Genomic DNA, 17,687 nt, shown 5'->3' on the forward strand with positions numbered 1-17,687 from the left:
ACCCATTCGAGTTTGGAAACGGGCCCATAAAGTCAATTCCCCATACATCAAAAATCTCTAACACCAAAATCGGTTGCAATGGCATTTCATCCCGTTTCGAGATACTACCTAACTTTTGGCAATTCAAACAATGTCGGGCATACTCACTTGCATCTTTGAAAATCGTAGGCCAATAAAACCCACATTGAAGCACCCGGTAACCCGTCTTTTGACCACTAAAATGACCTCCACACGCCGATACATGTGCATGAGTCAAAACTTCCCACACCTCGGAATCGGGAATACACCTCCTTATCATTTAATCCGAACCAATATTAAACAAGTCCGGTTCATCCCAAATATATTGTTTCACTTGGGTCATGAACCGTTGCCTTCTTTTCTTCACCTAATGACTTGGAATAGACCCCGTTGCTAGATAATTCGCAAAGTGGGCATACCACAGTGTAGTCGACAAAACTAACAATTGTTTATTGGGAAACTGTTCGTTTATCTCCATCGGGTCATCAACACCCTCCAATGGAATTTGGGAAAGGTGATCCGCCACTACATTTTCACACCCCTTTTATCCCGAACTTCTAAATCGAACTCTTGCAAAAGCAATACCCATCGAATTAAACGTGCTTTCGCATCCTTCTTCTCCATCATATATCAAACCGCACTATGGTCCGAATAAACAATCACCTTACTCCCCAAATATACGAGGGAAACTTATCCAAAGCATACACCACCGCAAGCAATTATTTTTCGGTGGTTGTATAATTAAGTTGCGCTTCGGATAATGTTTTACTCGCATAATAAATGACCACCGGTTTTTTATCAACTCGTTGACCCAATACCGCTCCGATAGTAGTATCACTAGCATCACACATGATCTCAAACGGTTTTGACCAATCCGGTGGTTGTAGAGTGGGAGCTTTCACCAACTGTTCATTTAAAACATTAAATGCTTGCACACACTCATTAGTAAAATCAAAAAGAGCATATTTTAATAATAAATTACATAAAGGTTTTTTGATCACACTAGAGTCTTTAATAAATCTTCTATAAAAACCCGCATGCCCCAAAAATGACCTTATCCCTTTAATGTTTTTAGGTGGAGGTAAAGATGATATTACCCGAACATTTGCCTTATCCACTTCCATTCCACTTTCTGATATCACATGACCCAACACGATACCCTCTTGCACCATGAAGTGACTTTTCTCCCAATTTAGAACTAAATTTATCTCAACACATCTTTTTAAAACTTTTTTCTAATTCATTGAGACAAGTTTCATAAGTTGGACCAAAAATTGAAAAGTCATCCATAAATACCTCAAGTGACTCCCCGACCATATCCGAAAAAATACTCATCATACAACGTTGAAATGTGGCCGGGGCATTACACAATCCGAATGGTATTCGCTGAAAAAGCAAAAGTGCCATACGGACAGGTGAAAGTGGTCTTGTGTTGGTCATCCGGGTGAATGGCAATTTGGTTTTAACCCGAGTACCTATCCAAAAAACAATAATACTTTTGACCCGATAATTTTTCAATAATTTGGTCAATAAAAGGTACCACCTGTGTAGGACTTACCCATGCGCTATCCGAGATGGGATAGATGATTCCCGCATCCAACCACTTTTACCTCTTTCTTCACAACTTCTCTCAAATTGGGATTCAACCTTCTTTGAGTCTCTCGGGTTGGTTTTGCCTCCTCATTGGTGATAATTTTATGCATAACTATAGATGGACTAATGCCTTTTAAATTAACAATTGTCCAACCTATGGCCGCTTTATTCGTTTTAAACACCTTCAAAAATTGTTGTTCTTGGGCCTCTTCCAAATTAGATGCAATAATGACCGGTAATGTGTCATTATCCCCCAAAAATGCATATTTTAAGTGGCTTGGCAAATCCTTCAATTCCAATTTCGGTGGGCTTTCCAATGACGGTTTTGTTCCCTAATCGATCACAGTTGGCAGACTTTCAATTTGATGAGTCCATGGTGGTCGTCCTTCTTTAACTGCCAACACATCTTGATTTTTCTCTTCCATCCTCAATGCACAAAGATGTACCTGTTCAGAAAAATCACAAGCACATGCTTCCAAAGCATCGTCCTCATAATCGTGCGGTTCACACATGTCAACAATATCTGCCATGAAACACTCATCACCACATAAAGCATTAGATCCGTTAGTGAACACATTTAATCTCATTTTTCTATTTCCAAAAGCCATATCAACCGTGCCCGATCGACAGTCAATAATAGCATGAGCGGTGTTTAAAAACGGTCGACCCAATATAACATTTTGTTGTTGGGTCGAATCAACCGATGAGTAGTCTAAGACCAAAAAGTCAACCGGATAGTAAAATTCTTCAACTTTTACTATCACATCCCACACAATTCCTCGGGGGAGTTTATGAGACAAATCGGCTAACACAACCGTTGTCTCAACTCGTTTTAAAGGACCAAAATCATATTGGTCGTATAAACCCCCCGGAAGAATACTTACTCCGGCCCCAAGATCTAGTAATGCCTTAGACATTTGAAAATCGCCTACTTGAATATTAATTAAAGGCGTTCCCGGATCTTAAAGCTTAGGAGGAAGATCTCCTTTTAAAACCGCACTTACCCGCTCAGTTAAATCCACTCGTAGAGGCACTTTTTGTTGCCTCTTTTGAGTGTACAATTCTTTCAAAAATTTTGCATAAGTGGGTACTTGCTTAATTGCCTCAAGTAGAGGTAAATTGACCTTTACTTGTTTAAAAACTTCCCACGTCTCTTCTTTTTGAGTACCCCTTCTTGAAATGATATTTTTCTTACCGGGTCAAGTAAAGCCTAGGGAAATGGAACCACTTTTGGTTCTACTTCCGTATTTTTATCTTTTATATTTGAAGTTTGACCCGGATTTTATAACGGTTTTTCAAAAGTGACATGTTTAGTGGGTTTATTAATTTCAATTTCATTATCACTTTCATTACCCGTAATATCCTCAACTTCCCCATCAACCACACCCGGTGATAAATCTTTTTTGTATTCTTTACCACTTCTTAAAACACTAACGCGGTTAATAGGAACATTACGAGAAGAGTTATGAGAAGGATTTACCTTTGTGTCGCTTGGCAATTGACCTTTATTCTTCTTTAACTCGGACACTTCAGTTGCGAGTTGACCCATTTGTGTAGTCAAAGATTGGATGGCCTTATCTCCCACTTCATACTTTTGCATTCTAACCTCATCAAGTTGATTTCTTCGTTGCATGTCTTGTTGCATCAACTTCAACATATCCATAACCTCATTTCCACTCGATGAACTTTGACCCGTTGACCGCCACCCCCTTGATCTTGAAATCCTTGATTATTCCCGCCATGATAATTACCTTGATTATTGTATTGTTGGTGAGGAACATAATTGTTTTGACTTCCTTGAAAATTCAGGTTAGATTGAGTGGCCCGATTTCAAAACGAAAATTCGGGTGATTTCTTAACCCGGGGTGGTAGGTGTTGGAGTTCATGTTGTAATTTCTACCACCTCCCCCTTGGAGTGCATTCACCTCTTCCACCGGTGCTTGACCTACCATACATACCTCCGTTGCATGACCCAACTCATTACAATTTGTACAAACATTGATGACTTGATTAGTGGTTTGTACATTTCCTTCTTCCACGGCTTGCACTTGAGGTCTACCAATCGCCGGTCTCGCTCTTCTACCGGTTTGAGCCTTTCTCTTTGAGGTAACCGCCATTTGTTCCAAATATGCCCAATCATCTTGTTCACAATTGGTACCAAATGTACCATTCGTGATCGACCGCAAATCCCGTTCATCCTCCATACTCAAACCCTCATAAAATGCATTCAACAACTCCCATAAAGCAATACCTTGATGAGGATAATTCTTGATCATCATGTTAAACCTCTCGAATGCTTCATGAAACATTTCCTCCGATTGTTGTTGGAAGGTTCTCAAACTTCTTCTCACATCATTGGTCTTTTGGGCTGTGTAAAATTCTTCTAAAAATCTTTGTTGCATTTCGGCCCAAGTATAATAGACGCGGAAGGCAAAGTGTAAAACCATCTCTTTGCATTGTCTTCCAATGAAAACTGAAACAGCACCAACTTAACATCATCCGATGTAAAACCTTGACCCCCAATTGTGTTGCAAATGGAGTCATATGCCTCCAAGTGGAAGTAAGGTTCCTTCGTTGCTAAACCCTTGTACTTCGGAAGACTTTGAAGTGAATTTGTTCTTACTTCAAATTGTTCTCCCTTGATGATTGAGAGGGATAACCACCGGAGACGGATTATTAGTAATTATGGGTCAGAAATGGGCTTCAATCCCCCTTATAATCTCTCTTGCATGCCTTCTTGGTACCCCCATTGGTACTCTTGGTTGACCCATTTGCCTATAAACGGGCCTTGGCTGCGCAAATTGTTGTTGAAACTGTGGTTGGGCATTTGTGGTTGGAATTGCTGTTCTTGAGGTTGCCCTTGGGGTTGCTAAACAATCGGTGGCAGTTGAACTTGTTGATTCACAACAACCGGTGGTTGTTGTTTAGTTTGTTGTATAACTGGCGGTTGTTGAACGGGTTGTTGGACAACCGGCGGTGGTTGTTGCCATTGACCGTAACCAAAAGTTCCCGGATTTACCATTTTTCCTCCATCACCTCCCATGTAGTAACCTTCCACTTTATACCCCTCAAATTCACTGTCAAACCCATATCTGTATCCGTCACCTTGTGATATTGAATGTTGCATAAAAGGTTGAGGTTGATATTGGTAGCTTGATTGTGATGGTTGAAAGGTTGGTTGTTGATGTTGTTGAGATGACGACGCACTAAATGTAGGAAAAAGGTTGGTAATAGGTGGCAATGTGGATGATATTGCATAGGTGAATTGGGTAGCTATGGGTTCGATTGTGGGTGGTGGTTGGAGTTCACTTGATGCTGTAGGTATATTAGTGGTGATCGGTGGAGGTGGATTTGGTGAAGGTGTAGTCGGGATTGTTTGACCCGAAGTGGGAACTGGTGAATCCATTTTGTTTGATGCAGTTGGAGAACCAAGAAGCTTTTTCTCCCTAAGTAAGACTCGGTTTCTTCGAAGTGTTCTATCAATCTCGGGATCAATAACTAGCGGTGATGACCTGTTAGAGCCTCTAGTATGCATACACCTGTAGGTACCTGCACACTAACACAACCAGCGTAAACCCGAAAATAACAAACAAAAACTACTTAAACTAACACACGTTGCGCACTACTCCCCGGCAACGGCGCCAAAATTTGACGTGAGGTCGAAGACTCACTAAAAAATAAACCGATTACAACTAATTAGATAGCGGTAAGCGGGTATCGAACACAGGGAGTTTATGGAAAATGCATTACTAAGTAGCTTTATGATTAAACTATATTAAACTAAGTGTAAAAGTAAATTCAAAGAGTTGGTTGTTTGGTTTTGATTAACAAAAATAACTGAAATAAATAAACGAGTTTTAAACAATATAAGAAAGAATGCTCTCTCCCGATTTTAGGTTTCCAATGTTGATAAAGTTAATGTTTACTTGTGAGATGAACTACACAATTGTAGTTCACGAAAATGCGTTTGAATGTGATAAGAGAGGACTAAGTACTTGGATTACAAAAACACAAGGTTATCACTCAATAATCAGTTTAGTATTGTTAACCCTAATTCTCTTCTACTAAATCTCGATTGCCTATAGCACCAAGAACGAATAGTCAAGAACACGAATTTATACCACACTAACAATTATAAAACAAACACACAATCACCATAGCACAATAATCATATGATCAAAATACTATCTCACCAATAACATAAACGATTAACAAATATCCAATTAGAAAACCTTACAATTCGGGAGAGAACATAAAGAGTACTAGCCACACATTGTTTGATTAATCATCACCTCAATTAAGATAATCGAACGAATCATAAACCCAAACAAATGATTATAATCACCAAAGTCTTGTTCTTGCTCTAAAAAATTCGTCTCTAAGGTGTTTGGGATGAAAGATATGTGAAAAGACATCAAAAACCGTCTAAAAATAAGAAGAAAATCAGGCAGTTACGACCCGCACCGTGGCTCACGGTGCCTTTTAGCATCAACTGGACCGTGGCCCACGGTCTCCGCCGTGGGCCACGGTGGGCTTCACGGCCACCGTACCAGCCACGGTACGGTGGCTTCTGTTTGATTATGCATTTTGGACCGTGGCCCACGGTCTGGACCGTGGGCCACAGTGGACTTCCACCGCGCCTTCTCGTTTTCACTTCTTTTAACCCCTCGCGCGTCTCTGGCTCATTCGGTTGCCTCGGTATACACCATATTAGCCCCGTAACATCCTTTGAACCTACAATGCACCAACAACACCGTAGTTATCTAATTCCACAAAATAAAACAATTCAAAACATGATTATTACGGCTTTGAATCAATTAAGGGTTGTCCCATAGACCACCCGTCAGTTATCATTTTAAATATCTAAGATGATGTAACTTTGAATAATTTATTTGTCTAATTGACTTATAACTTTTTTTAAAAACACTCAAGTTTGTAATGGGCTTGAAATGAGAATTAAAATAGATTACTTTTTAACCGAATTCGAATTTCATTTTCGATCAATTTGGCTATTTGGTCGAATTCGAACTCGAATCCAACTTCAAAATTTTAAAATTCTAATAATGCGTATATTCGTAATTCGATTTGTTAAACAGCCCTAATCATATTAGTTTAAAATAATAGTATATTAACATAGAAAGCAAGTAACTTCAAGCATTTTTAATTAAGAAAAACAGATAATATTTAATAGAAAATTAGTATGTCTTAAAGATTAATTGTTAGACCAGTCAATTAATTTAACGTGTAATTTTGTGCATTAAACATTCTAAACGCAATCTATGTATAAACGTTGATGGTAAGCTACACGCATACAAAAAAGTCTCTTCCCCCAAACCTTCTTTAATTGGGTGCAACACAATTGGCAAACTTCACTTGTCATTTAACTTTAAATAATTAAAAGTCGTAGTGGCTAGCTGTAGTTGAAATTAATAAATGGTTAATAAGTTTAATAGAAAAGTTGAATCCACGGTAATTATTTAACTAGGGGCTCAATCCAGGCCCGGCGTCGAGAAAGAAAAAAAAGTTTTCAGCCGAAGACGAATTTTTTTAAGCCTTAGTTAAAAAAGAGTATTTTGTTAGTTTAAACAATTAAATTTTTAAATGAGTTTACTTGGTTATAATTTGGGTTGTGTAAAAAATCTTTGTATAAAAATATGATCAAATATGTCTCAAATGATACTAGAACCCATAGCCTTTTAGTTGAGAGTAATACTCCTTTACCACTAGACCAAAATATTGGTCATGCAATTGAGTTTAAACATTACATATACATATTGTTTTTAATAAAAATAAATATAATTTTTTTTTTAAAAAAATAAAATTCGGGCCTAACGGGGTGTCAGGCCTATGACCGTCGACCACCCCGCCACCCCTATGGGCTGGCCCTCGCTCAATTGTATTGAGTTAGCAGGCCGAGTGGGTGAATCAAAACACGACCTAGACTTACATATATACTCGTGTCATATATATCAATTTGAATCCAAATATACCAATAACAATATATATTATGTTAGTGTTAGGAATCGTCATTCTGAAATTTACAAATAACGAGGTATATGAGATAATTTATGAATTAAAGATGTTCTAAAATGAGGTTTCATGATAAATTTATGAGTATTTATACATTGATCTAAAATGAAAATACAAATTGTGATGTTTTTCAACCATGTATAATCAACTAAAGGCATTAACCTATTTTAATGGTTGTGACATGTATAATGAGAAGCAATCATCATAGATTGTGTTCTTTAAATAGAAACGTATAACTAAGACTCTTAACGGTTGGCTAATGGTTTTCGACACTTAACATTATACCAACAATGAACCACGTATACCAAACAATTTGGTATACCGGCTTTTCATATTCATCAGCATTTAGCTTGAGATTAGAAGATATCAACGGAAATGATTGTCATAATGTCGAAATGACAATGAGTAGCTGAGAGCAATGAATAAAGTTGTCAAATATTTATAATTGAAGAGTAGTTCAAGAAAAAAAAATTAGTTTCACTTTTTACTTTTTACATTTTACAAATGAATAGTATAAAAGGAAAAAAAAATATCCAACTTTAAATATTTAAATCTTTATAAATAACCCTCTCTAAAATTTAACAAATGATGCTTAGGGTAAGTCGTTCATTGAATGGAACATGTGTTGATCAGTCTAATAAACATATTAGATTATCAAACTCAAAACTTAATTATTTTCATTTCATGTTTCATTGTCATGAATTGCTACCCCTATGTCTAACCATTTATAAACCGCACAAATTGTATTAAATTTAGGATAATTAAACCCGGCCATTTTAAAAATGGATCTTACCAAATTGTATTAACTAAATGTAAAAAATGGTTTTCAGTTTCAGTTTAGTTTCACAATTTTAAAGATAGATATTAACAACATAACTAAAACTTGTAAGAATCAGAATTTATGCGTTGGAGTAACGATCTAAGGAGTCTGTTTACATGATCATAACTCCTTTAATGAATGATGGTAACAAAACTTTTAACATCTTCACACTTTATTTACTATTGCAAACCTTTGAGGGAAGTCAGCTTAGACTAAACATAAAAAGAATAAAAGACATAAAGATCACTTAAACTAAACATATGAATTAGAATCAAGAATTTGAACCTGCAGTACTCAAGAGTTTCTCTCTAAAAACTGAGACATGTGTGCTAACTCAATTTAACACTTCAAATAATGGAAACAATTGAATAACATAACATGTTCTCACCAATAATCTCCACATGAACATTGACCATCTTTAAAATGATGAAATCTACTAGCATCTCTTACAACAATCTCTCGCTTTTTAATCGCAGATATATACTTAATCGCCACATGGCAATCATTACACACCCGCAAATTCTTCATAATCCTAATCGGAACACAATCAGGAGTATTCATCAAAGCAAAAGCAATAGACAACTTCTCACTATGTTGACCCAAATCATCTTCCTTTTCCTCAAGATCCATATCATGCAAAATGGACCCGTAATCAGGCTTATAACCCAACAATTTCATCTCACCCAACAAATCTTTTAAATAAAGTTTAATCTTTTCGGAATCCGGATGCAATTTATCACTCATACAAAACTGATGAACTTGATTCTTCATCTCAAACCAACTCACACCGGGTTCCTTTTTCACTCTCATATCTCTCATTGCCTTCCTGAAATCAGACACATTTTGCCATTGTTTGGCAGAAGCTTGTATGTTTGATAGTAACACATATGAAGCCGAGTCATGTGGGTCCACTCGTATCACTTCTTCAGCGATTCTTTTCGCCATGTCAGCATTTTTGTATATTCTACAAGCGGATAACAAAGTTTTCCATATAATAGAATCTGGTTTCACGGTCACTGGCATGGATCTAATCACATTTTCTGCTTCCTCTAAACGACCCGAACGACCAAGTAGATCAACCACACACGTGTAATGTTCTAATTGAGGGGCTAATTTATATTTCTCTGTCATTGAATTAAAAATCTTGATACCATCATCTTTTAATCCACAGTGACTACAAGCATAAAGTAAGCTCAAGAAAGTAATATCATTTGGTTCTAACCCTTCTTTTTCCATTTTGTTAAATAACTCGAGTGATTCATTTCCCATACCATGAAACCCGTAAGCTGAAATCATTGAACTCCATAGAACAACGTCGTGGACTTCGGTTTCTGAAAATGACTTTAAAGAATCTTTTAAGCAACCAAATCTTGAATACATGCTAATTAAGGAGCTAAGTACAGAAACTGATGACGTGGCACCAGATTTTATTGCTTCTGCGTGAATCTGTTGGCCTTGACCGAGTGTTGCTAGCTGTGAACACGAGCTGAGAACGGTTACAAACGTGATTTTATCTGGTTTGAAACCTGATAATTTCATTATGTGGTATTGGTTTTACGCTTCTTCATTGCATCCACTTTGAGCTCTACCTGTGATTAGTGTGTTGTAAACAGCAACACTGTGAACGGGCATAGATATAATCACAATTTCTCCTGATGATAAACTTCCAGATTTGATATACATGTGTGCGAGTGAACTCCCAACTACCACATTGGTTTCCAACCCGGTTTTAACCGCATAAGCATGAATCTGGCTACCTGCATTTAGGCTCTTTAAACCTGCACAACCTCGAAGAACACTGACAAAAATAAATAATTTAAGAGCCCCATAAACCAACTTCAAAATCTAATGACGTGCATGAAACCCGATCCGAAACCTAAAAAACTGAAAAACCCAAACCGAAGCAAAAACCAACGTTCTGGTTTTATGTTTGGTTCGGTTAAGGTTTTACATGTAAATAAAATTTAAAACCAAAAACCAAATTGAACTTATAGGTTCTTTATATTTTAATTCAAATTTTAAGAAACTTATAATAGTTTAATTTATAGTTTAACCCAAATGTATAATAATAAATTATTTATTAACTCTTTATGCCCAAATTTATTATTATTGGCCAACTATTTTTTCCACCCTAAAATCTAAAGCCTAAATGACAAAACCGAAACCATACCGAACTCAAACCAAAAAGCGAAAAACTGAAACCCAACGGTTTTCAAAAACTAAAAAAAAAAAACATTTCAGTGTTTGGTTCAGTTTTAGCCCAAAACTGAACCAAACCGATAACCGACCCATATACACCCCTACAAAAATCCCCAAACTGTCAACAGAATGCATCTCACCTGCCAAGAGTAAACTCATCCGGGTAAAACCCCAAACTTCTCATTTCAGACAGAAGTCTCAAAGTGTCCTCGTTACATTCAAAATCAGTCAAACCCGCAACCATCGCATTCCACGTTGCGATATTCCTCTCAGGCATTTCATCAAACACCTGGCGTGCTTTATCCAACTCACCACTCTGCACAAACCCTCCAATCAAAATGTTACAAGACATGATATTTCTCTTAGGCATTACGTCGAACAATTTGACTGCAACATCCAATTGACCGAATTTCAAGTACGCATTGAGCAGGTGGTTGGTGACAAACCTAGTGGAAGAACAGCCAGAGGTTATTATTAACGAATGGAGCTGTTGGATGAGTGAGAGTGAGTGGGTTTGTATGGTTGATTTGATGAGGTGAGAGTAGAGTGATGGGTCTGAATATATGGTTGAATTGAAGGTATTGAAGGCTTTGGTGATATTACCGAGTGAACAGAGGTGTAAGAAGTTAGCTGGTGGTGGGTTTGATGGTGGGTGTTTAAGGGTTTTGGTAATGGTGGAATAGAAGTGGTGTGTGGAGATTGAACTGCCATTGATGAGCTTGTGAAGGTGTAACTTGCCATGCATCTCAGTTGTCTAAAATCAAATGAAATGAAACTAGATTGCTGTCAAATAGTTATGAAAGGTTAAAGGGTTAATACGCATTTTTTATAAGTGAGGGGGTTAGATTGTAAATAGATGTGAAGTTAGTGATTATTGTTAAATTATTATGTAGAGGTGCACGAACTGGTTTAAAACTTAAAACCGGTTCAGGTTGGTCAATAAAAGTCAAAAACGGTTTATAATCGGTTTCGGTTCGGGTTGAAACCGGTTTCATGAACAGTGACGATCGGTTTCGGTTCGGTTTTTGATCGGTTTCGGTTCGGGTTTTTGCCCGGTTTTGACCAGTTTCGGTTCGGTTAACAGGGTTTGAAACCAGTTTTGGTGGAGAAAATTAAAAACCGGTTTCAATCGGTTCCAAAACGTTTTCCACATAACCGGTTTGGTTTTCGTGTCAGTTCGGTTAACCGGTTTATTTGGTCACCTCTATTATTATGTGTGTTTTGTTAGTTAATAGTTAATTAAGAATGTTTATGAAACCCGAATTCGATCATAAAACTTGGAACCTGAAATTTTTGGGAATACCCATCACATTAGGGTATGAGACAGGTTAGAAATTAATTTTAAACTTTTTCGCGAGTTTGAGACGGTTTTAGGATTTGAAATACTCCAGAGTAACCGATGTTGTAACCTCATTTACACGATTATATACACGAGTAACCCGACATGTAATATATCTTAAAAAGTATTATTCATTTTGCAGTGGAATTGTTTTTATTTTGCTATAATGGGTTTATCATATGAAACTTAGGGCATTACTTATATGTCAAAACTTGTTTCTAATAACTATTTGTTGTAATTGATTACTTTCACGTTGTAATTAACTAGTTAAAATTTGCCAAAATCCGATAGACACCGGACGGGTAAACTTGAAATCCATGAGTTTACCTGATACATGACGGGTTTGGGATGAGCTTACTAATTGGGTATGGGTTACCGTTCCAAATCTGACTTAATATCATCCATACATTTAATATTGTCTTGGATCAAGTATTCAAGTGTGCGGGGAAAAAAGCTGAAAAATGAAAGAAATATGATGACCGAACCGTATTAGTAACCAAGAAAACTGATCCGAATCTCGAATTCAGTTTTTGTTTTGGTTTTTAACCATAACCGAATTACGAATTCGAGTTTTGGATACGATTTTTAGAAACCACTTTGTTGATTCACTGTTAAAATTTTTAAGTTTAAAGTCCATTTGTTTCGTAATCTCACGAACTCAACCTTCGTTCGATAATCGTATCTGAAATCTTTATTATTTTTAACTGATTTTTTTATTAATATATACATTTACCTGTTAATTATATCCAGCTGAAAACCCTAAACCCTGTAAACCACCCATGAACACAGTTTCTTCTCCGATGAGACTTCAATTTCTTCAAACAGCTTCAAACCCCTTAAGGTTTAATAAACTCCAATTAAGATACACAACAATAATAACCTGTGGATTAAGAAAACCCCTGAGACCAAGACGAAGAACTGATGGGGTGTTATCAACCGAAGCAATTCAAGCAGTTCAATCCCTCAAATTAGCCGCCAGAAACCCATCTAAACTGCATCAAGTCTTCAATTCCAAGCTCAGTCGTCTCTTAAAAGTTGATTTGTTGGACGCCTTTGCTGAATTGCAGAGGCAACATCATTTGGATCTTGCTCTTAAGGTATGACCGTTTATTTCTTGTGTTTTGAATCAAGACTTATGCTTTATGGTGGTAACATGATATTGATGATATATTTTATGAAGAAATGCATTTGTGTTGTTACTTATTAGTGAATCAATAGGTATTAATCGTGAGGGGTGTGCGTGAAACCGGAAAAACTGATCAAAAGAAAATTCGACGGTTTGGTTTTATGTTTTTCGGTTTTGGTTTTGCATAGGGGTCTGCACGGTTCAGTTTGGTTTTGGTTGTTAGCTTTAAGCGAAACCAAAACAGACCTAAGTCATTGGTTAATCTGTTTTTCTTAACCAATCGGTTTTTGGTTAATCGGTTCGGTTTATTCGGTTAGTTTGTCGGGTTGGTTAATTTCGGTTAACCTTGGTACGGAAAAATAAACGGATAACTAATTTTTGGTTAAATTGGCTTTTGTCTTCATCAATTTTTGGTTAATTTCGGTTCGGTATCGTCGGTTTCAGTTAACGATTCAGTTATTGCTTACCCTAATTGCATGTAAAAAAACCGAACCGAATTTATAAATTTTCATTTTTTTTATTTTTAATTATAAGAAATTAATAAGTTTTTAATAAATAGAATATTTAGCCCAAATATATAATAGCGAATTAGTTATTAATTAACAAAAAGATTTTGGCCCAATGTTTTTTTCAGTCCAAAAATTTTTAACTTAAGTGGCAAACCAGAAAAACGGAGCCCAAACTGGCAACCGAAACCGGATGATTTTCAAACTCCGGTATTAGCCAAAACCGACCCAAAGTGACTCTTGCGCACCCCTATAGTAACTGTATAGTTCTTATTTGCAATGGGTGCACAAAGCAACAACGGATTTTATAAATTCACCGGTTCAGAATTTAAGATCATGATTAACGCAGTTGGAATATGTGTAAATAGACATAAATACCATTACTTTTCTGATCTATCATTCAGTTTACGTGCGAATATGATTTCAAGGTTACATCTTATCTAAACTGCACTCAGGTGTCAGGTGTTTGAATTTATAAGAAATGAAGTGTGGTACGAACCGGATCACTCTCTATACGGTGACTTGATGCTAATGTTCGGTAAAAAGAAACTTATAGATAAGGTCGAAAAGCTTTTCTCTGAGCTAATGGAAGAAGGTTTAAAACCCGACACGCGGGCTTTTACTGAGCTAATTGGAGCATATCTTAAAGTGGATATGATAGAGAAGGCAATGGACACATATGAATCAATGAAAGCATCAGGTTGCATACCAGATGAGTTGACCTTGACAATCATGATACGGAATCTTGAGAGTTCTGGCAGAGAAGATCTTGCTGCAGTTGTAAAGAATGATTGTGGTGAATATTTGGATTCTCCTAAGAAATTTCTCAAAGAAGTTGCACGGAAATATGCAAGTGGGATGTATATTGTATTAAGTTTGCGAACAGTTTTGACTTTTGCGGTCAAAGGGATTACCTTTTGTCAAAGATATGGTGCTCGACAGGCCGTGTCGCTGGTCCAACCTGACACGAACCTGAAATTTGACATGAACCCGAACCCGAAAATCATGGCAGACACGTGAACCCGAACACGGGCCACATATTCATGGGTCGACATGAACATGACCCATTTGACCCGAAGCTTTTTTTAAATTATTTTCACGTGTTAATACTTTAAATTTACTTTTTTACAAAAAGAAAATAAAAATAAATTAAATTTTATGTGAAACAATTACAGCTTGTGTTAAATTTCTTTTTTAGAAATTTTTAGTATAAGATGATCAACCAATTTAATTTATAAATACATTATTAAAAAATAAAATAAAAAATAAAGGGGTTAAACGAGCCAACCCACTGGGTTATCTCGAACCCTGCCGGTTTAGCTAAACAAGTTTGTGGGTTCGACACGAAACCGAATCGAACCTTTTATACCAAACCCAAACCCGCGAATTCCATGTAAGGTTCGTGTTGTGTCAAAAAGTCACCCTCTTTGGGTCCTCTGACTGGTCCAAATGGGTTCTATGGGTAAAGTGTTGGAAAGTGTTAACTAACTTTATAGTTTTTGATTGCAGCCGAAAAGATTGAGACTGAACCTGGTTTGAAGAGTTTTAGCAATAGGACTTGCTATTTTGCCATGTATATTATTGTTTGTAACTTTTATTTTGTTATATATGACTATTAAACTTTCAAGTTATGTGATATGAAGAGTTCATGACCATTTAATGTTTGTGGCCATTTCTTTTAAGTTAATGGGCCGGGTTGGGCCCAATGGGCCATACCATATTCGGTCCAAGACCAGTATTTGAAACCTTAATGTTCAAAACCCAAGTCCGCTTTCATGGAAACTTACAATGCCCATCAATAGTAGTTTAGTACTATGCATTGTTCGGTTGTCGGCTGTGGCTGGAGAAGTTTTGGTTTTGGAGACGTTTTGTTAAGGGTTTCCGGTGTGAATGCTCTAAGAAAAAGAAAGATAAACCGTGTTTAAAGACAAGCGGTTGTTTTTATGAACATTCTGTTTGTAATCACTTTTATATATGAGTATATGACTGAAAAATCCAAGTCATTTGGTCTTTGTGGGCATTTATAGAACAAATTTGTAAAAGTTGTCAAATTTGTTGTTTTAGGATCTTTTAAAAAATAAGTTGAGGTTCTCCCTTTTGAACCCTTGTTTTATGCGGAATAATGGTATACACAAGGTGCAATAACTATTCATTCTCAACTTGGTGTTTAACTAATGTGATTTAGAAAAGATACATTATATTGGTTAGTTATGAACATGTTCACCCAACATGGTTGTTTGATGAATGAATCAATTGAAAAACAAAAGCGTTCGATACTTGCCTAGAGCGGTTTTCTTATAAAGTTGATCAAGAAAGATGCAAGCGTAACACATGAAATACTTTATTACCTAATAATCTAGCACAAAGACCTACCTAAAGTGAAACTTGTTTAGACATGAAACAAGAAATCAATGAATCCAATACACTTTTAAACTTAACAATAATATATTATATACTCTTGTCATATATGAAAATGGCTTATTTCATAATATAAGATGGTTAAAAGACCTACCTAAAGTGAAACTTGTAACGACTTTAATGATCATCTAGCTAACCTGAATAAGGACCGTTCAAACTGTCAGAAGCTCGCTGTGAATATGATTGTTCAATTTTTGCATGGTGTTAATGAGCTGACCAGCTCAGCTAAACGGGCCAAGTACGAGCAAGGTGCACTTGGTTCGGGTGGCTCAAAATATATTTTAATATATTTTTAAACCCTTTTAATATTTCCGCCTCTTCAACATTATAGTTTTATTTGTTCACTTCAGTTTTCGGTCTATTAGAAGTTTGTTTTAGTTTTAGGTACATTATATCCAAATCCAACTTTAAACTTTTTTATTAAAAGAGTTTTCAAGTCATTAGACCCAATGTAGTGGGACACCATCCACCTTAAAAGCGCCCATATCGCCGGGAACACCGCCCCCGGGCGATTTGGGCGCTTTGGATGGGGTGGACGCTTCATGCACAACGCTAAGTGGGGGGGGGGGGGGGATGTGGGAGGAAATGGTGGAATGTGATTGGTGAGTTTGTTTTTTTATTTATTTTGTTAATAAAATATAATAATAAAATAATAATAGGGCAATGATTTGAAGGGGTTTTGTAACACCACGTCTTTTAACCTTTATAGTTAGGGCTTAAAAATACGAACTTAGAAAGTACATGGACCAAAAGTGCAAATTCTGAAAGTTTGCTCCCATAGGGGTACGCGACGGGGTAACAATCAACCCATCGCGTAGCGCGACGGGCTTGATGAGTCACCGGACACGTGTTGAACACCGTGTCGACACCTGGCGCAATGTGACAGGCCACGTGTCACAACCAGATAAGGCGGCGTTATTTTGCGGCGCCGCGGTACGCGACGGGTCCCAAGGAACCCATCGCGTACCGCGATGGGGACGAAAATTGGCTATAAAAGGGGGGGTGACGGGCATGAGTCCCATTCATCCTAAACACACCTTCACTTCCACACACATAGCCTCGAAAGACGTGCCCCGTTGTCGTAACAAGCCGACGTGTTGTTTTCTCATAATTCGTGCAAGAAACGAAGTGGGAATTAAGCCAACAATCACATAAGCGAGTAGATCAAGTCCTGCCTTACCTTGTTATCAGTCTAAGCATCCAATCTAAGGTAGGAGTTATGTTTAAGTTATTTGAATTATAGCTTAGACTATCAATCGAGGCTATGGCCTTTAACCTTGATCGTATTTTACAAACATTCGCTCACAATCGTGTTTTAATAAACGTTACTTCATGATGAAGTAATGTCAAACAAAAGATATATTTTGACGGGCATGCAGTAACCGGAAGGGGGATAGCACTAGTAGTAAGTTTCTTGCCTAAGGAAAAGTAATTCGTACAAATCCCAATCATCCGAGGGACCCGTTTACTTACCTGGAGAAACTTACCAACGTGTTACAACCTATTAGGCCAAAGCATGCTATATCAGACGTCACATAAAATCAAGTGTTTTCAATCACAATCAAAGATAAACGATTTCAAGGTTAAGCTTACAATCATAGCTTAACATCATTCAAATCATTCATACAAACCTATTCG

At 36.9% G+C, this 17,687-nt stretch overlaps 2 protein-coding genes and 1 pseudogene across 2 annotated transcripts; 1 reads left to right on the top strand and 2 right to left on the bottom strand.

Moving 5' to 3' along the window:
- Positions 1–8,804: 8,804 nt before the first annotated feature.
- Positions 8,805–11,467, bottom strand: LOC143599193 (pentatricopeptide repeat-containing protein At2g41080-like). Its single transcript, XM_077077198.1, has 2 exons — positions 10,801–11,467; positions 8,805–10,259 (listed from the first exon to the last, which is right to left on the bottom strand). Exon 2 carries the CDS (start codon positions 9,998–10,000, stop codon positions 8,846–8,848), a length of 1,155 nt encoding a protein of 384 aa, XP_076933313.1. The 5' UTR covers positions 10,001–10,259; positions 10,801–11,467; the 3' UTR covers positions 8,805–8,845.
- LOC143599191 (pentatricopeptide repeat-containing protein At2g41080 pseudogene) lies at positions 10,016–11,030 on the bottom strand (annotated as a pseudogene).
- Positions 11,468–12,614: 1,147 nt separating the features above from the next.
- LOC143599195 (pentatricopeptide repeat-containing protein At1g62350-like) lies at positions 12,615–14,701 on the top strand. Its single transcript, XM_077077199.1, has 2 exons — positions 12,615–13,096; positions 14,094–14,701. The coding sequence occupies exons 1-2, from the start codon at positions 12,779–12,781 to the stop codon at positions 14,649–14,651; spliced, it is 876 nt and encodes a 291-aa protein (XP_076933314.1). The 5' UTR covers positions 12,615–12,778; the 3' UTR covers positions 14,652–14,701.
- The last annotated feature ends 2,986 nt before the right edge of the window (positions 14,702–17,687 follow it).

Source organism: Bidens hawaiensis, unplaced genomic scaffold (genome assembly GCF_021521415.1).
Source record: "Bidens hawaiensis isolate Kalapana, Puna unplaced genomic scaffold, B.hawaiensis_p1.1 tig00051603_1, whole genome shotgun sequence".
In the NCBI taxonomy this organism is placed as follows: Eukaryota; Viridiplantae; Streptophyta; class Magnoliopsida; order Asterales; family Asteraceae; genus Bidens; species Bidens hawaiensis.